The following is a 22,882-nucleotide window of genomic DNA, read 5'->3' on the forward strand; positions in this document are numbered from 1 at the left end:
TATCAAGGCCCTCTCTAGTGGCCCTTGAGCCGTGTCACTGTCAGGTCAACAAGTGGCCTGTTTGATTCTCACTGGCATCTCGCTTGCAGAGTGGACAGATGAGCTTCAGTGTTTTGTTGTGTGTGATAATCTGTGTCCTGCTGGTTGGTGGAGGAGCTCAGTTTCAAAGACTTGACTTATGGCTCGTGTAAATCATCCTATATCACAATCTAGAGCTGTGGCTCTCAACGTGGGGGTCAGGACGCCATTAAGGGGTCACAAAATACAACTGGAAAATACAGAAAAAACATTTGTGTTGCAAAAAATTGTTTCATTTTTCAGACGTTCTTAACAGGTTTGGTGGTTTTCTTTTGTGACTGCCTCGATATTTCTACCCCCCCATTCCCCTGAAACGTATTCAAATATAACAGTCAGAGAAGGAGGCATGTCACAAATCGTTGACATGCAGTCACCCCTGGGACAAGATGCTGCAGTTATGTATAGCTTTATTTTAAGGAGTCACAAGCGAGAAAAGTTGGGAAACACTCATCTAGAGCTACTTGGAGCAAATATGGGATCTTGGACGTTAGATATTTTCGGGTTCTTTGAAAGATGAAATGAAATAATGAAAACATAACAGTGATTAATAAGGACCTCAAAAAATTTTTTTCTCTGTCTAAGTGCACTGCGTTTAAAGAAAGCAATTGTGTCACGATTTGGGGAAAAAAGGACTGCTTCAGCCTGCTTTTAATTCCATCAAACTCCCTTAATTTCATCAGTTCAACTGGAAACTTGAAATCGCATTATTGTGTCTTTTAACATGCAGTTGCTTTTCAAATTCACTTACATTGCGGTGAGATGACAGGTGGACCCTCGTAACCAAATTTTCAGTCTTTATAGGACACCAATCCTGTCGTGACAGCAACAATTTATGTTATCTTTGTCTTAGGTCTATGGAACGAAGACTTCTGGTGCTGTGTGCAAAATCCAGGGCTTGACTTACTGTATATGTCTAATGATCAGAAGGGCAGGCGTGTGTCTATGACTAATGTTTTAGATGATCTGCCATCATTGGACAGACAGAATCTGTCTTGAAGGTTCTTATTGGTTACAGTGTGTTTACTTTTGAAGCGTGGAGAACTGGATCCAGATTTTCATTTGTGTATCCAAAATCTATTCGGTGTTGGGTTAGGAAAACAAGATCACATGTGCTACTCCAGCATGGCATACATAGATATGTTCATCTGAGATATTCAGTATACGCTGAACTTGCAAAGTCAATACAGCTGTAAGTAGCAGTGGAAAAAAAAGACTTCGAGAAAAGAATTTGGCTACTTCATGCATCATGATAAGCCTATTTGCAGTGCTCTCTTGTTACACAAGGCCGCGGTAATGGCAGTCATTTGCAAAGAGTTAGAAAAGTGACCAGACACCAAGCAGACGTTGGGGTGATTTGTGGTAGTCTAATGAGCTAATAAGCTAATGAACCCACTGAGGTTGCCTGTTTGGCTTTCCCAAAACAATGTCCTTCTCTTCTCTGTTCCTTTATACTGCAGCTTTGTATGTGAACTTCACTGTGTTACAGTGTAAGACAAATCAGCCCTGCTAATGGGCAGCGTCTAACAAAATTTGGTGTGGTTTCTCAGTACTTAACCTTATGTTAACAGTGAACTATTATGTCCTCTCGAGCCCGGAGATTTAGTTAATTGATCTGATTTGTCCACGCATAAGAAACGCCCACTTAGGTCAAGAGTGGACAGAATGCCTTGCAAGTTTGCTGTAAGGAACTTCTTTAACGGTGGGAAAAGAGAAGTGAAGTTCAGCGATCTGCTACGGCCAAGCACATTCGTTCATGCATGCAAACTCACCAGCACGTGTATGACAAGTACATATGTTTGTGTGTAATGTGTTTAGTTGTTTGTCAGGTTCAGTCTGGATCAATTTATTTGTGTTTGTGCTCGCGTGCATGTTTGTGTTTTGCATGCTCATGCCTCATCAACATCCCGTCTGAGGCCCATCTGGTTTGTTTTGAACAGGCTCGTGGAGCTGCAGCAGCCGGGGCTTTAATGCAGGGCCGGGCCAGCAGCGGTTCCTCCCCACTTACACATAAATCCACGGTGCGAGGCCTGCTGCCAGTAACAGTATAGACCGACCCTCGTGGCTACTTCCCAAACCACCCAAGCTCATACCCCACTTTCTCTCTTCTATTGCCCTTGAAATGGGGCCTGCTCTAAATATTATCTCCCCCTGTTCTTTATCCCTCCATTTATCCCTAAGTCGGCAGAGAGAAGAAAGGAGCCGTGGGGCTGAGTCACTTTTTCCCCTCTCTTCTCCTCTCTCCAAAACCACAGGCAGCGGCAGCAGCTTCCTGGAGATGAGCGCTTTTGTCTGTTGTGTGACCGCTGCGGCTTTAGGCAGATCCTCCTCTGATGAGGTAATGCGCAGGCTAGATATGGAGGCAGAGTGAGAAAGGAGGGAGGTGAGGTAGGAGAGCAGCTTGAAGATGGATCTAGATTTTGACCTTTGATTTATCCAGGGTAAGGGGTTTTTCCTCAGGGAAACATGCAACAACACATCTTTTTTCAGTAACACCTTCGCTTCACATGGCGGCCACACATACACACCCCCTTGAAGCCGGCCAGTGTGACCAGTTATCAACTGGTGGTCAGCTCCACAGCATCATCTGCGGGTTATGTGCCCTGATTAGAGGCTTTGCTGCAAATGAGGGACAAGAAACGAGTACTTGTTCACCTACGGACTAGTTCTGGCGATGATTTTTAAAGAGAAACATTTTCGCCTTTATTGGCAGTCGACAGACAGAGCGAGAGGGGGCATGGCGTGCAACAAAGGTCCTCAGTTGAAACTGAAGTGGGGATGTTGCAGTTACTGAATGGGGTATGTATATGGACCTATGGTGTCAATAAGTTTTAGGACGAAAATATACAACTGGATCGCATGAAGGAAAAACAGCGGACGGTGTTGGCAGGTGGGAAGACAAGAAGGGAGCACAACCCTGTTTCCAGCTTGGTTAGTGCTTAAATAAAGCTTTTTCGAGTCACACCTCTTAAAATGTTACAGTCCGAAGGTGTAACTCCGAAAGTCTAATTTAAACTACTTCATCACCATTGCCTTCAAAGGTGCTGCACAGCTGGATATGAAATTATTCATAAAAACAGACATACATGATGAAAGTGAGGACTGTTGCACGAAATATCTACTTGACTTGATGCGAGTGCACTAGCGCTTGAAAATGTTAACCGACCGCATTATCAAAATGATTAGGAGACATCCTTTAGTGCGCATGTTTCCTTCCCCTGCCCGATAAGAGAGTATTCCCTTCATACCTCCAATGTTCTGTTAACAGGACACAAAGCCAACTTCTCACATGACAGTTTTTTGCTGAAGTATGAACCTTCTGATGAAAAGAAGTAGCTGGCAACTTCAGTGCTGGTGCTTCGGAAAAAGCACATGACAGACACACACACACACACACACGCACACACACCCGCACCCACACCCACACCCCCACACAAACACACACGCACACACACACACACACACACGCACAAACACCAGGCCAAAATGAAGGACTTGGCAGTTGAGGGAACTGTAGTACACAGGGAATTTGGCAAGGCTATAATTGGAGGAGAACGGGGAAAATGTTGAAGAGAAGTGAGAGTAAATGTGTTTCTTGAGTTCGTTCTAACAGTGACATTGGACTCTGTTGGTGAGGAGTTGTGTTCCATATTTTCGGGAAAGTTAGTTACTTTGTGTAACCTAAAATGAGGAATGACTGTAAACAATCGTGTGTGTCTGTTTTTATGTTTTGCTCTGTGCTTTTAAAAAGCACCAGACAAAATATATGAGACCATAGTTTGAAAATCCGTCATTTGGATGCACTTTGATGCATTTTTCAAAAATTTTAGCAACAATATTTCAACATTTCTGGACATTCTAAACCTTTGTGAAATGAAGATACTATTTCATTATTCATTCTGTGTATTTCAGTCGCTATTTAAGAGTTTATTCATAGATAAAACAAAGTGTAAAAGGTTTCATGTGATTCCAGAAGTTTCCACTCAGCTTTCACAATTGGCAATAAGAAAGTTTGATAGAAATGTATTCAGCTCCACTAATGGTCTTTCCACAAGTGTCTGCTCCTGACTTTTCTCTCATTTCTTTGGTGACAACTGTTATCTGCTTGGGCTTCAAGCCTCTTGTTGAGGAATGCCACCAGAATTGCTGACATTCGGGATAATTGCTTCCTGTTTTAACTGTCATGGGTCACCAAGGTCAGGGGTCAGGGTCAATTTCAGCTGTTGTGCTCTGGGGCTACAGAGGAATGCCACCTGGTCCTTAGATCATGGGGATCCAGCATATTATTCTCTCCAAACAATATGCTTCTTCACCTTCTTACATTCTTGCCGTAGCGGGGTAAAAGGTTACTTTCAGCTGTTTGGTTTCTGTCAACCCTCTGTTTAAAAACAGAGGGTTTTTAAATAGCTTGCGTTTCAATGCAGTGCTGCCCACGTCCGTAGAAAGAGGGACGGTCGGGACTCAAAGTGCCTTCCCCGCCACACTAACTTCTGCTGCAATGCTAACACATGTTTCCAAGAGACTTGTGGCAGCTTCCCATTTGTGAACACGATTTTACTGAAGCTGAATGCAGCTCAGTACCAAACACCATCACCAACAACCACATCCTCGTCATTACAGTATTCTCATTACAGTAAAAATCCTGTTTCTCATTTTAAAGCTGCCATCAGCCAAAATTAACTGGCCTTAATGGCTGCTGATTGCATTCCTACACTGCCCCCCTCCCCCCCATTTAGTCATCCGTTCATTTAAGTTCCTGCTAGCATAACTGAGGTCTCTTCCTTGATTAGATTTGCACCAGCTTTTAACAAAGCCTGCTCGAAGTTAATCCAATGAGCCCCATTGTAGCAGGAGCAGAGGGATGACATCGCTCCTGGTTAGCTTCAAAATCAACTGAGCCGTCGAGCAATTAGAGGCTACGCTGATAAAGAGGTTGGGCAGCTAAAGCTAATGACACAGTGCCTCTCAAAGCTCACAAGATAACACGTGGGCAATTGAGCCATCATTCATACAATGAATAACCTTTTTACTTTGTTATGATACTGAAATCCGATAGGGCCTTGTTTCAATTTAACAATTAAAATGATTTTAATTAATAATTAAGCACAAAACAATTAGGCATTAATCTCTTCCTTCGAAGAGATGAGGGCAATGAAACATGGTGCCCGCTTTTGTTTGGATTTCGGTGTTTATTAAGTCAGGTTCATCAAACGTGGGCCTGTTCTGGCTGTAGCTGCCACATCTAAAGAGCTCACGTCGACGAGTCGATGTCTTGCAGTTTTACACCGTTACACAAACACCGTGCACTCAGCAGACCTGACCCACTGGGACCGGAAACGAGCAGCCGAGCAGGGTGTAGAGGTGTCGGCTCTGGCTGTGTCCTCTGGTGACACCGGCCCGTCCATAATCACAGTTAGAGACTAACCTGCCTCCTGACCTGTGGCTGTGTGTCACACACTCAATCCCCTAATCCTCTCCTTTGTTCTCTGTCACCGTCAATTAGTCATGTACCAGGAGTCAGCCAGAGGAAAGCATGTGTGTGAGGATACATGCCCTTGCTTGAAATGTTTAATTACACTTAACTGTTACTGTAACTGCTGCATGCATTTACGTGTCTAAGAAGTTGGTTACATCTATTGAGTGTGCAAGTAAATGTAATAAGTCAATTTTTAAATATATATATATATATGTATATATATATATATATATATATGTATATATACATGTATATGATCGGTGTATATCATTAGACTTGGTCTAACTGACCCAGATCAGGGTCTACATTAAGAACAGGAAGGTTTTTGACTGAGCCAAGACTTTCTTTCTCTCTCTTTATCTCTTCTTCCCATCTATGGTCTGTCAGTAAACCCTCCTCAATTCTTAACAATAGGATTTCATGCTCACTATAAATAGGCCTGAACAAGTTGGAGCTCACCTGTTCAAGCTGTAACTAATCCAGAACTATTTCTATAGCTCTCTTGAGGTTCAATGATCCAGCCCATAAGGTGCCAGGGGACGAGCGGGCATGCTGGTATGTTGGAGAAAAATATGTAAAAGAGAGGGAAAAAGAAAGAAACAAATGATTTTCGATGCATGCCTAGTTTGTGAAGGGCTGTTTTGGAAATCGAAAGCTGCTGATTGTGGTTTCAGAATGATTTTGCAGAGCGTTTCTAATTCTAATGTAATTTATTGAACTGAGTAGTTCAGTCTTGGCAGGACCGGAATAGCAGGTCAGAAATTGTGAATTTGTACGGACATGACACACTAAGAGAGCATTACTTTTTGACATGAAAGAGTATATACACCGCTTTATCTGGTTCCTGTGTTTGCAGGCAGTTGTTGACAATAGCTGATATGCAGTATGATAAATTCACTTGAATTTACTGGGGAAACAATATGGTATTATGTGAGCCAGGGACACTTAAGACTGGAGTAACACAGGCCAAATTTATGTGTGTGTGTTGAACAGGGCAAACAGCTCCGGAGTATGTTTGTTAAAGCCTTTGGATGAGGCTCCAAAATGCTTGGCTCCCTTTCAAATGTTGGATCACTTGCTGATAATAGAGACAGGGTTTTGATGCTGTTGCCAATTTGTGGTTATTAAAAGATATGTATTTAGATATGCAATGAAAACTGCTGCGTACAGGCATCGCTACAGAAAAAATATACAAATGCAAATGATTTATCATCTAGATGCTATTAATTTAATCTATGGAGTCTTACTCAATAATTAATGTCTATTGGCATATGACCCTATAGGCCATACAGTAAACAGCATGTCTCATAACTATGTATGAGATCTTGTAGTCAGCTAATATATGGCTGAAAGGCCCAGAGACAAGCCCTGGGTCTTAATAAATCAGCCATATCTAATGAACCCCCTAATTGTGATTTACAGCCTGCAAGCCCAGTGCTGCGATGGAGAGAGGAATGGCTTAACAGAGAGAGAGAGAGAGAGAGGAGAGCAGTCAGAGGACGAGAGTACCCTTGTCCAGTGGAGAAAAAGGAAAAAAAGAAACTCTGCTTTATTAAAAAAGCTGCTCCCTTCCAGCAACTGTGAAATTCTTGGGTGAGTCTCAAGAGAGGTTTGTCCAGATATGATACTTAATGCGATAAAAATCAGAACAGCTGGACGAGTAACCGTTACACTCACAATCCCACCAACAACAGAGAGAAAGAGATGAGATATTTATACATTCACTTAAAGTGGTAATCTACCCGTTCCAGGTTCTTTTTAAAATTTGTCATTTATGGCCTGTGGCGAGAAGTACCGTGACGTACGTTTATTTGTTCTGTTGTTGTTCAGTTTCTTTTTGTTGTGCCCTTTTTTTTTCTTCTTTTTTTTGCTGCTATACAATTCTTCTCCTATTTGTTCCAAACTAACTCAAAACATGCGGCGCATTGTTTCTGTGCCAGAATATTTTTCTCATTAAGGAACTATCAACAATCTGCCTTTCAGAACAACAAACGTAAAAGCTTTTATGAACTATCTGTACGATGGAATCACTACTGTTTTAAATGTTACTGTGTTATTTCAATTGATAAGACTGAGCAGCAAAATAGAAATGTAATATTTAACATTTACTGCCTGATGCACAAATGCCAGACTTTCCACTCCTGACGTCATGTCATGTTGGCCTGAACAACCCCACCTGAGGCTTAAATATTTGCCCTGATTCAGGGGCTTAGGCCCATGTGAATAACAGCTGCTGTGATTGGCTAGATTAACACCCTACATGCCTTGGCCATGTGCGCTGTGAACAATGTATATTCGCCGAGGGCCGGTAAAGGACAATGGACACCTTGTGCAGTATAGAGAGACTCTGACCTCGTAACACACACTCTCACCTCTCTACACTCGAGGCTGTGACAGTGTGTATGTGTACTTGTACATGTTTTTTACATGCTCTCGCTTATGTTCGTATTCCAGAGTAAGGTAGAGCATGACTTATTTATTTTTCTCAGCTAGTATGATCTGGCCGCAGAGCTGCCTCTTCAACATTCCCGCCCTACATGGGTTTTTCGAATGTAGGCCGCTCGTCCATGGGATCAGATATAATTTATCAACACACACATAGCTGTTTCCCATAACACACATATACAGCTAAACACACTCATGTACGCTCTATAGCGTTTGGCTTCAGCAAGGCCCGGGGACACACCGCGGAAAGGATTAGTCTGGATTGTGACGACTCCACATGCCGAGGGACACTGACATGCCTCCAACCACCAAAACAAGACAACTGCTCCTGGAGAGGAGAAGTTTTCATGGTGCTCCACTGCTGGTTCAGCATTACCTCCCACTTAGTGGACTTTCTGGATTAATGACAGGGAATTCGAGAGTAGATGGAGCTTCAGTCCTATATTATATCCCCATTAAAACAAACCAGTATGAACCGTAACTGTAACAGCAGATAAAGAAATAAAAGACACTAAGAAGTGATTTAGTTCTTGAATGTTTTTAGATGTATTAGCATAACCAGAGCTAAACTTAGTTTTTTTCCTCTTTCTTTTAATGGGTGAGTCTTATCTTTATTTAAGTCAAATTTATCCACTCTTGGGTAATTTGCCTTGTGGCACAAGGGAAAACCTACAAAAATGATATTAAAAAGTACAATAATTGAGTTCTCGACATTTAAACAGTTGAGGAAGAGATGAAAAATTTATGATGCGATGAATTTTGGTTTTAGTAAGAATAGAAACATTACCTCATATCGTTGGTTGAACTTTTAAGAATTTTGTTGTGTTGCACTTACCGTAAAACCATCTGAATAAGAGCGTCACACAAACTTGTGAGGTGTTAAAAGTGCAATTACATTCCTACACATCTCCACTTTTCCTTTTCCTCTTTTCTTCTCCGTTTATATGGCAGAGTTATACACTGCCAAAATGAGTGGAAATTGAATCCTGTGTTCTGGGCACAGATGACTCGTTAGAACCATCTGTGCACATTACACATTCAGGCCGGTCAATAATTGAATAAAAATATGTTGTTTATCAACCAACCAAAAGTAGCATGCTTCTGAATAATGCAGCCATTTCAAGTTAACAAAGCTGAGGAAATCCTCAAAGCTCTTTCTCAGATAGGGAACAAAGCTCATTGTCAGAGGATAGAGAGGCAACTGGGATTACAATGGTGGCATCCAGTGAAACGATCTGTCAGTCCTAATCTGGGATTAACTGTCTTTCGCGCCTCCTGGGTGCTCTAAAAGCCACCTGTTTGGACGCTCTTGCAGATGATGTTACACACCAGAGCTTCTTGTTTGATTCTAATTCTTTTGTTTACAATAAAAATTTCAGATGATTTTTTTTGTCATTATGAAGATTCAAATACATTCAAATTTACTCTTAAATATACTTAATGTAGATTCATTTGAATTTGGTAGAATAGAAGTTGTGCATTCATTAATTCAGTTTTTCTGGTCCTTTGCAGGGCCGTGCCTTGTAGTCAGCCAATTCTGAGTATCTTCTGTCAGTATGTGTCTATACCTGGGGCTCCAATTAAAGTCCTGTACATTTGTTGCTCTTAAGGATTGTAGTGATTTTTATTCTAATTAGGAACATGTGAATGGTCTATTATGCCTTTGCTCTCTATTTTCTTTGTCACCAAATCAACAATTGAAACTAAGAATCAACATTTATAATAACCGTTCTCCGTTTCTGTGTTTTTCAGAGCAATTTAGTCCCTCTGTGCCATCATGTCATCTTAATTCAACATTCCCTGAATTATAAATGTGATGCAGGGATGGACAAATGCAGTAAATTAACACTGAAGAACTGTAAACATGGATGTCTGAGGATTGTTCTCAGCTGCAGTGAGACCCCGTGAGTCCTGTAATGATTTATTGAGGCTCGCTTTTTTTTTGCTGCTAGCCTCAGGGCTAATGCAATCACTCTGAAAAATGTGTGAGGGCAGCTGTCGTATTGCCACAGGCTTCTATCGTGACTTACTACTGTTGATGTCACCCTGAAATACACTACCAATGACACTTTTGAAACTTAACCCTTTGCAAAATTATCGTACTTTGATTGCTTAATGTGCTTAATTTATTTGACGTGAAGCAAAGTAAACATATTAGCATTCCTTGGTTGCTTCGTAAAAATATCCACTTGCATCTTCTTTTTGGACAAATTGAGTGAGATGTTTCTATATACATATATATTATATTATATTTCAAAAACATTTGAAGTTTTTCTTCCCTGGAAAACAGGTATCCATAGCTCCATCTCTTTTTTTTTTTTTTTTTAAGATAATAGGATTTCCCCTTGTTTACAGCTTCTGTCAACAATATGGGGAGGTCCAAGCACAACAAGGCTTAAAACTTGTGTAACGATCTTATTTGTGCATCACAGTGGAATTATGTTCGTCCCCAAAGAGGTCAAAGATAACAGCGTATTATCTCCTGTAATACGCTGTTTGTCAAATGGCAAGCTGTAGGCGCTTTAAGTTGAAATAAATAAGAGGTGAAAAGAGGTGGGGAGAAAAAGAGATGATAGAGAGAAAAATAGCAGAGGTAGCTTTGATGTAGAGATTTAAATGAAGAAAGACGATGCATAAGATGTTGACTGTTCAGGGGCTTTTATATCATTGTTGATGGAATAAAAGGTTCCTTGTCTCTTTTAGATGTCTTACCTATTAAATATTTTAGTACCTGGTATATATGAGAGTTTTAAATGGCTCCTTGTCCTCAGAGTTTTTTTTTTTTTAATGTTCAGACCCTCCTCAAGAAAACTTGCCAAGGTTTGGAGATTGTCATCTATTTGTTGAGCGGAAATTACACTATTAAATGTCATCATTGAAATTTGTCTAGACACAGATTTTTATCTGATGTAGTGTCGGGGTATTACCTTACCTTTGCTCAGGGCATAGTTACATGTAGTTTTGAAACTGCTCCTAATTATTTTAGGTTTTGTTGTGTCCTCATTTAGCAGATCAACAATTACTTGTGGTGTTCCTCAGGGTTCTAGTCTTGGTCCTATTCTATTTTCAGTGGTACTGTTCTGTGATTGTTTTGAATCCCCATTCTACCTCTGGGTCAAACAATTTCCATTTGGTTATTTCTTTTCATTGTTATGCTGGAGTTACATAGAAATAGAATTACTATATAATTTGAAGACTTTAGGTCTCGGAAGTCCAGTCATTTTACGATGTTATATGCGGATTTAACCAAGGGGATGTTCTTTGGGCAAAATACAAATAGAGAGCATATTTGTCAAACCCTAGTCCCATTGAGTTTAAACTTCAGACAGGATGCTTGAAGTCTTGCAGAGTTTCACAGTTTAGCAACATAGCAAAATTACATAACTAAAATGTCTAGGACTCCCCATCAGATAGTAGGATTTGTGAAACATCTTACACGAATGGCAAAATTGTTAATGCATAACCAACAGCAAGTTTGATTGTCTTTGACAATCTATTAACAGAAATTTTTTTAGCAGTCAACATACAAAGATATCTTGTGCTGATTATTGTTTGTTTATAATAAGTACTGTTCTAAATTTGCTGATTTATAGGCAGAATTCGCCAGTTTATGTGATGCCATACCTACCTGGACAATGTGGTCTACTTTAAGGATTAAGAGACAAAATGTTCACACTGACCAGGTCTTCTAACTACCGTTGGCAGGAGTTAGCAGACAAACAGTCCTTTTGAGCCACCAAGTGTTGACTTTGGTCTTCAATGGTTTCTTCAATGGTTTACTCTGTATCGTTGCCATGTAGTAGATAAATGTATATGTGTACTGTATTTGTGTTAGCAAGGGGTGTGTTCGCATGCCAGGAAAAATAACAAGCACAAGGGAGGGTGTTGGTCAATAAGGCCGTTACTGGATTTCTGGGGGTCTGCGGTTTTGGTCCGGCATCACCCGAGGTACAGAGCCTGAACACAGGGACCAAGCATAGTGGTGTGTGTTTACGCCCACTGTACAAACGACGCATTCATCATTTTTTGAGCGCTCCATCATTGGCTTTAATTGAGATTTTCCATCGGCAGGACTAATGGAGACATCAGACCCCATGTTTGCTCCAGGTGTCCATCTGAAGAGAGACAAAATCCTTAAATTTCAATGTTTGTCCGTGTTGTGAGTAATGAATATTCTGTGGACACTGGATAAAGTGAATTGCTCCCCACATTTCTCCCCATGGTACAAAGGGTATATTGTGGCAGTTTTATATCGAGACTTATTTCAAAACAAAATATTATACCACCTGTTTTTCTCAAGACTCTTACTTGCTTTATAACCCACAAGACAATATTATGAATGCAATTAGCTACCTTAAATCCTTTAGTTGTAACTTTTTAAGGATTGAACAATTTGTATTCAATATTGCCTAATAAAATGGTATTATATTTTCAAGTCACTTTATCTCAAAATAACAACCAGTTTTAAGATTAATTTTTAGTATAGAACAGTTAATTTGGCATTTCACTGATGAATTGGAAGAAAACATCCCACCTGCTAAATGCCAAATAACTTCCAATAGGGGCGTCTGTACAATAATTGGCTCAACCTGATACATTCGGAGTCTTGTTTTGCTTTTTGATAGTTTTTGAATGGATTTCCTAACAACTCCACCTTTCTTAAAACATAGGAAATCAAAGTAAAACTATACCTGAAGAACAATTTACCTGATAGGTGAGTGTCAGGTTATGCTCATTCTTCAGTGCCATCCCCCTGTGGGATCTGGTGCAACGTGGCTGTACCACTGACCTAGAGACTAACATGCTTGTATTGGTTTGGTGTGTCTGCCCCGCATCTCCAAGACATTACGTGTCACTCAAACATAGAGGGCGGTACTGTGATATATTTTTCCTCTGATTTAAAGCCCTTTTTTGTCTGGTGATTATAATTTCTGTCATGGTTTATGTAACTGTATTTCATGTATTTATATTTCCTGTAAATTAAATTTAGAAACTGGTTGTAAATAAAATAACCAAATAGGGATATCTGTCCTTGGCTAATACAGTTATAAGACAAAAATATCAGACAGAAAATAGTACTTCATCACAATGATCCATAAATCCTGTAAATTCAATTTTGCAATAAAGCAGACCTTCTCATTAATTTGCAAACCTCCGGCTGTCAGTGCTCATACAAATACCCCACAAAAAAAACTCTTGGTGGTATTGATGGTGGAGACATAAAATGTAACCCTAGAGGAGAAAGCAGACAATCATTTATGAAGCATGAAACATGTTGTTGCTGTCCGGTGAAAATTTCGTGTCAAGTGGACAACCTGATGACCCCATATTTAGTTGTTTTAAGAGGAGTTGTAGAATTTTTTTCTCATTTATAGAAGCAAATTATATTGTTCCACTGGGGTTAAAACAGAAACAACAGTAGTATTGATGTCATTCAAATGGCAACTGCAATTTAACCTTATTGTTTTAGAATGAAATTGCTCATTTCAGTAAGAGCTAATTCAGTCATATTCTGTACCCTGCTGGAATGCTGCCGCAGCCCATCCCCTCTGGCTGCCTTGTGGTTGTAAATACTTTCTAACGAGGTAAATACATAGAGCTCTTCAGTGTAACATAATGATGGTCACACAATGACTTTTGTTTATCTAATAATCGTGAAAGGATTTGGTTGTGACAGCTGATCGATGTACACGATGTTCTAACCTGACCATCTCACACGGCTTCCGCGCTCTGCTTACCTCCCTTCATTGTTTCACTTAAGTCATGAAAAGGTCAGAGAATACCCACAGTTGCATGTGATAAGCACCTACAGCTTTGAAATAGAGCAGCTGCCTGTTGGCTCGGCCGGCTGCAGAGCTACAGAGCTGTCTCTGACAGTGGAATCCACGTTAATGGGTTGGAATTTCAGAAAAACAAAACTGCTTTTCTTGTTATTACGGCGGTGATGCAATGGGCTAATTTGGGGGTTAACTGATGCTGGTATTGAATGTGTCTATTTTGGGCAAAAGAGCTGGGACAAGGGAATCTCTGGGCGAAAAACAGGGCAGCGTGTGTGTGTTCACATTCCACATGTCTGACCTATGACAGTACCCTCTGTTTGCAGCGCTGTGTGATGATCTAATGAGAGTCCAGACAGACCCAAGATTTAGGAGCTGGGAGGGTCGCTCTTATACAAGGCCAATTCTCTTCGAGCTTTTTTTTTTTATTTTTTTTTTATTTATCCAGGCAAAGTAACTGAACACAGAAGTTCTTTTTAGAAATGCCCTGCTGCTCGTTCACACCTGGGAGTTGCCCGTTACAACCAAAGACTTCTACTGACGGCCACCGCTCATCATCATCACTGCCGCAATTTTGGAAGCGATTTGAAAGAAGTGGACATTTAGGAGGCAACTTGATAGACGCTATTAAGTTGCATTATGGGAAGTGTAGGATCCAGCTTTTTTTTTTAGCTCTAATTAAATCTCTGACAGAACGTCAGTATATCTCAGCCTCTGATGCTTTGATTTTGACCATTCTTTTTTTAATCTGTCTCACACGAGTCCCTCAACTTTCTGGAATTGCAGCACTAAATCACTGTATCGAGTATACCCCTTTAAAAATACTTCTGATTCATTGCAACTTGGATCTTATTTTTTATAGGTTTGGCCACCATCATTTCAGTTGGTCATGATAGCATGACAGCACTCAAATTAGTAACTGCTGATATCTGGGAACATGGCAACATTGATAAAAACAAGTCTGATTGGGCAAGAGATTCAAGCGCTCAGACCATCATACAGTTTTTAAACAACACCCAGCAGGTTAGCTGAACCTAGAAGGGAAAGAAAATAGAGGGCTAAGGGTAAAATTATGACCAAAACTGTGAGTTGTAAACATCAGTTACAGTTTATAGACTGGCTCCCCGGTTAAACTTCGACCTATCGCACTTGCAATAATTCGCTTGCCTTTTCTGTATGTAATGGGGGCTTATTGCCGACATGATGGGTGTGTTCATTTTCCAAATTAAGTGGTAAACATTATGGCTTAACTAGCGGATGGTTTGTTTCTTGCCCCAGAGGACTTTGTTAGAGTGATGTCACTGTGTCCCCACATCTCATCAGTTACTTTGGTGAGTTCAGTGTTATTGGTACAGGTAGAAATGACAGAACTACAACAATAAGACTCAAGGTGTAATAAACCAAATGATCGTTTCAGTGCCTTGCTTAAGGGCACTGAATGGAAGTTTTTAAGTTACATACCTAAAAACCACCTAAAGTGGATGCCACCAATAATGTAATCTTTTTCAGTGATTTAAGTCGCTACAGTTTCTGCTGGCTGATACAGAGCACCCCTCTGTACTTCTATTTAAACTTTAAACAGCTTCCCTTTGCTCTCTTACATCGTATTTTCTTCTTTGGACTGTCCAAGAGACAAATAATTCCAAGGGAAGTCCTCAGTTTTCTTTCTCCCCCTGTTTTTCTCTCCTCTCATTCTCTGTCTCTCTTTCTCTTTGGTATTTCCCACTTCCTCAGCTCTATCCAGCTGGGACGGCTCGAGATTTTACACCCAATTGGTCGAGTCGGAGGCCTTTGTCGGAGCCCTTCTCTCGCTCCACAAGTGGCAGAAGGGACCTGGGTTGTGAATGGCGCTTTGTGCACTGTTTTTCTAAGAGGGGGCCCTCTTTCTCCCACTCTCATCTGTCACAGGTCCCTCTCCGTCGATACTCCACAATGCCTGATTGTTTCTGCCAAGTCGCCAGGTTCCAGGCCAGATCTGAACAACGCTTTCCTGCCAAATTCTGACCCCGGTTTTCGTTTTTCTTCCACTCACAAAGGGATTCTAAGTTACTGTCCCCGTTTTGAAAGGGGACGTTAGTTAGCTGTCCACCAGCAACCATTTGTTGAATGTGTCTCTGAGTTAAAGGCTGTAAGAATTTTCATAGTCAACAAAGGAAGCGAAGGAACTTAAACCAAAATGCTCAAAGATAACAGTAAGTAACACTTCTGAGCATGTTGTACCTTTATTAGAATTATATATTACATTATAAAATATTAATTCAACTGAGATTTTATCACCAGGCTGCTAACCATACTTGTGGGATAATATTCCTGTCTTCACACTCACAAAAACTCTAAAAATGTATGAGGACAAAAATTATAACTCTTCCCTCAACAGTGCATGCTGTGTTTAGTTATCAAACAGGCAATCTCACCAGTATCACTTTCCAAAAAATATTTTAGACGGAACAGCTTTCAGGGGAAAGAGTTTATGTTTTTCTAGATATCTGACAATATGAAAAGGCTTTTGGAGAGCCTCAAGGCGACGTGTGTGAAAAATGAATTTGTTTTTCAGCTGTCAGTGTAACATTATCGTAACATAACTGTTTCCTTAGAGTGTCTCCACGTAACCAAACTAATTCTTTGGTTGGTCTCGTTGGGAGAAGGTTACTCCTTCTGCTTTAATCACTCAATTTCTTCCCGTGTCTCAGTAGGGAAGTACCTGATATTGTCGGGCACAAGAGCTGCAGTAAGAACAAAAACTCATATCTCCAAAATGCTGTTTGTTTATTCTCCTATAGTGCCTGTGCATCTCTTTAGTGCTGAATTATCTTTTTTGATAGTCTCAAAGGGAACCTGGCTTGACCAAAAAATGCAGTTCAAACTATCAATCTAAACTGCAAAAACTGCAGCTGTGATGTTTTTCTGCAAAAGTAGTGATGTCAAGTTTTAGTGATTGCTGACATCCCAAAATACAGAAGAATATCTCTCTGTTTTTCTTCCTGTCATGACAATAACAGCTGCAGGCTGATGGCAACACATAAATGGACTGTATGGGAGTTCCCTCTCTACTTCTTGTTATTGCTGATTTAAAGTTAGATTTTGTCTTTGTCCGTATGCAGGAACCCATTATTTTGTGAACATCTGGAGAAATGGTTTGATAATAATCTGTAATTTGGTTACTGTAAATTGTGCTGCGCTTATTTGCTGTCTTGAAAACAAATCATGACCATTCATCCTAACCCTAACAAATCATTTGACAAAAAACTACAGTAGCTCCTCAACTCAGTCCACAGCAATTAATTGTTAACATTTGCCATGTTACTTAAACAAAGGAGTTATCTAAACTCCAGTGATGTGATTCATTGCCTGATAACGAGTGCATGAAGTAAACTGTTTTCCTGCACCAACCACATCACAAAAAGCCTTGTGGCATGCTTACCAACAAATCTTGGTATTGTTGCATGATGAAACCAAATCGGTGGCAGCACGTTATGAGGCTGGGCATTCCTGGCCATATGAGACACCAGTTCCAAGAAACTAAGTCTTAAGCGCCCCCGTAAACACAGCACCAGCAATATTGTCAGCTAAATATAGGCTCTCCTCTGTCTTTTTCCTCCCCTGCTCCCCATCGCTCTCTCAACGCTCCAGTGTGGATTGCACCAGTTGATCATGGATTAGTGATTTGCTGTTTGTTGGTTGTCTGGACTCTGATAATCTCATGTGCTCATACCACTGTGTAAAACAGCAAAGGTCTGGAGAAATTTAAACCTCTGGCTGACAGCTGTCGCTATTTCAATCATTCAAATCAGGCTTATGGGTGGTGGGGACTGGTGGCAAGTTGTAAAAATAAATAAATACATAAACTACCAATAAAGCTTTAAAACAAAACACGCTTAAACTACTGCAAAGTCTAAATTAGACTTCACCGAGACATTAGTAGAAATTACTGTAACTATTTGTTATCGCTCCCAAGAACGGCAGAGGTAAAAAAGTCAAAACATGCTCAACAGAAAAAGCATAAAACCTCTTAATGTTATGTTATTACTCTGCTCAAAAAGGCTTGAAACCTCACAATTCAGTAGTGTACAGTCTAATTACTATCCCCATAGCTAAATACCTCTTAAATCATAATGTCTGAAGGTAGCCTGCCTTCATTTTCAACGTTTTGTGCATCATTAGGATAGATGATCATATGTACAGAAATTCCATTTTGGCATTTCACATGAATTCTGAAACTTCTTGGATGCTGGTCTGGAATTATAACGTCAGCAATTCCTGTACATTAGCTTTTTAAAGAGGAAACAAGTTGTAAATACAACACTGACATATTGTAAACCTTAATATGGTGAAGTTGTTAGCAAACAGCTGCTTATGTATTAGCATTCATGTAGTGTTGTTTTATTGGACACCTGTTGAAATGGAAGTCCAATATTCACTCTCCTTTTAGCTCTGTTTTTTGTCTCCACCAACTCCTGAGGGAAATATCTGTCTCTTTAGCTGCTAAATGTTCCACTTTCTTAACTAGATAATCGCTAACTTTGTCAGTCTGATGCTGGGGAGATTGCATACAGTTTTTCACTCAAAACAGCTGCCAGCTGCATCTGGCAACAACACTGAAAAAAAACGAAAAAAAAAAAAACTAAAATCTGTGGCTGTAAAATCAAAACAGTGAGCTCAAAGATGTCAATTGGCGATAATTATCTTTATCGAGTTTGTCCTTATCTGGAACCTCTTTCACATGCAAGTAGATATTTGATCCACTGTTAATATAAAATTATTGATTAAAGCAGATTTAAGTATATAGCTTGTGCTCTCATTTGGATCAACTTACAGTGAGGTCATGGTAGAATGAGCTTCAAATCCCTTATTTCCATCTTTGGGAATAGTATAGCATGCAAAGGCCAGAATCACAGTAAACCAGAAACTCTGTAATGATGACGTTAGAGAGAAACACTGAAAAAAGGGAAAAAAAATTAGAAAATTTACCTTAAATGAGAGAAAGAATTGGGATTTTTCTGCAGAACTAAAGTAAAATAGGCAATATTACAGTGTGTTTTCAATCTACAGGAGAAGGTGATGCAGTTAGGATGGTGTTCTATTAATGGTTCTCCAACATCCTCAGGTCAGAGTGGAGCGAGTCTCGGCTTTCATGCCATGACACTTTTCTACCCCCCACCCCCTCTCTGATTTAAGCTACATAACAGAGTCACTGGAAGCTGCATTCCGACACGGGTAGTAAAAGACGACATCCACACAGAACGTCATGAGCCTCAGAGTCACTGTAAGTCAGTAAGAACCCACATGGATTTGAGCTCTTTCACATGTCACTTATACTGTACATTCAGGTGCACAAATGGCTCAATGGTGGTTATAGTGAGAGTTGTCTCCAACAATTAAAGACCGCACAGTTGTCACACACACACACACACACACACACACACACACACACACACACACACACACACACACGCAGGTTGGATCTATGCTTTGGACACGCTTCTCCTGCTTATTCACTCCATCCTTCATTCAGTGTCTCTATTGCTCTCTTTATATACATTTTCTCCCTATTTTCATATTTTCTCGCAGTCTACTTCCCATTGGCATTTAGTTTCAGACTGTTATCTCACTCTTTATCAACTCCAACTGTAAATTTTGTATTTTCACCTTTTGCTGCCATGTGGGTGGTGTGTGTGTGTGTGTGTGTGTGTGTGTGTGTGTGTGTGTGTGTGTGTGTGTGTGTGTGTGTGTGTGTGTGTGTGTGTGTGTGTGTAAGGGTGGGGGGCTGTTTTCAGGATTCAGAGCAAAAACCAATTCCTGAGTCTGACACCCTTTTTGTTGGAATTTTTACTTTGTCACCTATCAGTTTGGTGTGGATGTGTCTCTGTTTTTTGTGGAATTGTTTGTGTGTGTTTGTGTGTGTGTGTGTGTGTATTATCACTTACAAGGACAAATTAGCCACGTAAGTGGGCTTCTCCTCAGCTTTAAAATAAGAATTCGGGGCTGAGATTAGGCTACCGGAGAGGAGGTTTTTAGGGAATAAACGTGTCCTTGTAAAAATGAAAGTCCCTATAAGTATAGTGCGACAAAGAGAAGTCATTACAGTAAATGATGTATTAGCCTAATGACTCTCCCAGCCTGGGGCTTACATTATAAAAAAAAGGGAACGATTTTTCCACTGAAACTCAGTAGTGCAGCGTCTGCTTTCTTAACAGCTCTGAGGTGATGAGAGGGCTTGATGCTGCTTAATAGATTAATAGATTATCCCTATGGCAGTATGTGCTTAATGTGCGTATGTGAGTATGCAAGTATGTGTGTGTGTGTGTGTGTGTGTGTGTGTGTGTGTGTGTGTGTGTGTGTGTGTGTGTGTGTGTGTGTGAGGAACATTCACTCGTTATAAGTTGCTGTGAATTAGCGCATCTGTTAATACCATAAACGTGATATGTACTTTAAATTGCTTGTGTGTGAGTGAGCTGTAATTACATCTTTAGCATTCATGTCTGCATTTTGAATAAAGCTGTGGTTCTGAATGAAATATTCTAATGCCTGGTTCTGAAATTTCCAACAGTTTTTTGCGGCTTCAATATACACTCAGCGGTGGGCAAAAATATGAAATTACTTAACATGCTAAGGTAGAGCACCCTGCATTTTCGGGAGTATTACACAGATTGTTGATTTACAATAACCAAGCTGTAGCAAAGGGGACCAGTTAAGAACAACTGATCAAACAGCCGACATTACTATGAGCCATCCATCCCTTAGCTATACCCCTTATCCGTTTGAGGGTCACGGGGGGGGGGGGGTGTTGCTTGGAGCCAATCCCAGCTGACAGCTGGCAAGAGGCAGGGTACACCCTGGACACCTCGCCAGTCTATCACAAGGCCGACACATAGAGACAAACAACCAGTCACGCTCACATTCACACCTACGGCCAGTTAACCCGCACTACCCTGCGGGAGGAAGCCAGGGTACCTGGAGGAAACCACGCAGGCACGGGGAGGACATGCAAACTCCACACAGAAAGGCCCAGCAGAAACCGGGGCTCAAACCTAAAGCCTCCTTGCCACCTCTTTTAACCATTTATAGAAATATCCTCAATTGTAGGCAATTGATAATACATAAAAACCTACCAAAGTATATGTAGATTCAAATACATATTTTTAATGGGCTTTTTTGAAATCAAAACACTTGAAGTACAATTAATGAAAATAAACCTTTAAACAGTAGAACCAGCACTGGCACTAACATGCATTTGATAAATACACCTAAGCAAATTAAACAGCATGCCTACAATAAATATAGAGTGCAGGGTATTAAACTGTGATTTAAGTCAGGTAAACATGCATGTTCCCTTTAATAACTGCATGAAGACGGTAGTTAAATTAAAAGTATAATTTGACTTGATGCATAAAAGCACATAAGAAGTACCAAGACATATATACATTAATTGTTAACTGTATATTAGCAGAGACATACTTACTTTTTTACACACTTTATTTACAAAAATGTTAAAACGTTCCACAAGAGCCCCCTCAAGGCTTCCACGAAGGTTTTGGTTACAATGTCACTTGTGATCAATATCTCTCGTTATCGTTATGAGATCAGCGGCGCAATTTTAGACCCTCAGCTGTTCATGGGTCACCTCAGCTTTCCTCCATCATGGTTTAAAAGAGCTCTCCTCTCCTCCCCTCTCCTCTCCTTTCCCCTCTCCTTCTTAATTCACTGAGCACAAACAGCGGTCACCAAAATTAAAAATGGGGATTTTTTTTTTTTGTTCCCTTCACAGAATGATGTCTTCCATGCGAGCAACGCCTCCCTTTCACCCAGCGTCTGAGGAAGAGGAAGTGACAGGTCAGGACAACGTGGCTTGGGCCAAAGACGAGCGAGACGGTCCGAAGGAGAAGGCGTCGCCATCTTCGCACGACCAGGCCCACTCTGACGAGCCTCAGCAAATCATAGAGAAACCGACAGATATTGAGTGGGAGAATGTCGGGCCTGCTGTGATGGTGAGCAGTGAATTATGCACAGAGCTGAGATACTGTCCGTATCTTATCTTGAGATATGTTCCTGTAACTCAAAACTATAAAACAAATGTGGTAAGTGAGTGTACACAGTGTACACACTCAGGGCACACGGCTCATAAAGCACTCATGAAACACACGGGAGTTCACATGGTGTGCAAATTCTCATGCATAATGATGACTGCGCACCACTGAGTGCACACACACTTAAATGCATGTAAACACAAACACATACTGTACACACACACACACACACACACACACACACACACACACACACACACACACACACACACACACACACACACACACACACACACACACACACACACACCAGTGGTTCTCTGGGGTCTATGAGCTGCAGGCAGCGCTGTAGGCAGACCAGTGAGGGCTCTCCTCTAGAGAGTTATACCCCTTAGTTCTTCTCATCTCCACAGCCTGTTTACGTGTGTGTGTGTGTGTGTGTGTGTGTGTGTGTCTGAGAAAGAGAGAGAGAGAGAGAGAGAGAGTGTGTGTTTGTAAGAGTCTGTGCTGAGGTGTTCAGGTTCTGTTGGACAAGGTGTGTTTGACTTGCCTCTGAGGAAAAGGAAAAGTTCTGAGAATAAAGTTTCCTTAGGTGTCGGTGTTGTGGCTGAATACATTCCCCAGTCAAAAAGTCTTATTCATTTTTTAAAAGAATTAAAATTTGGCAAATTTCTATTTCCACTAAACATAATAATATGTACATGTCTTTTTGAGATTATACCTCAGTTATGTTTGACCCTTCTTAGTGTATAATAAGAAGATATAATGCATTAAACATAAAGAAAAAAACTGCGAGCTTGGCATCACTTAACATCAGTGTTAAGGGTTCAAAGGTGCATTGAGACAAAAATGTTCCTGAATACATGTAGCAGCTCACTTTTTATTCCATTTCACCGTATTTCTTTTTTTCCTTTTTCTTTTTTTTGTTGAGTTGTCAACATTTTTTTTTTCACTCCTGAATGTGGCTACTGTCCCTCAAGGGCAACCACAGGAGCCCGAGGGCCTATAAAGAATTGATTCTTTCGGGTGTGTTCTAGATACGGAAAAAAAAGAAAGAGAAAAAGTCATTTCTGACCAGAAAATAA

At 40.5% G+C, this 22,882-nt stretch overlaps 1 protein-coding gene across 4 annotated transcripts in view; it reads left to right on the plus strand.

Moving 5' to 3' along the window:
• Nucleotides 1–22,882, plus strand: part of LOC120793850 (transcription factor SOX-6-like) — a 109,371-nt gene that overhangs the window by 17,890 nt on the left and 68,599 nt on the right. For 3 of the 4 annotated variants that reach the window (XM_040134290.1, XM_040134293.1, XM_040134291.1), the window contains exon 3: nucleotides 21,539–21,758. In XM_040134290.1, the coding sequence (XP_039990224.1) occupies nucleotides 21,540–21,758 (219 nt within the window). In that variant the 5' untranslated portion in view covers nucleotide 21,539. Of the gene's footprint in view, nucleotides 1–7,055; nucleotides 7,145–21,538; nucleotides 21,759–22,882 lie in introns of those variants that run through there. The other variant, XM_040134292.1, reaches the window with a different exon arrangement.

The sequence above is a fragment of the Xiphias gladius genome, chromosome 8 (assembly GCF_016859285.1).
Source record: "Xiphias gladius isolate SHS-SW01 ecotype Sanya breed wild chromosome 8, ASM1685928v1, whole genome shotgun sequence".
Lineage (NCBI taxonomy): Eukaryota > Metazoa > Chordata > Actinopteri > Istiophoriformes > Xiphiidae > Xiphias > Xiphias gladius.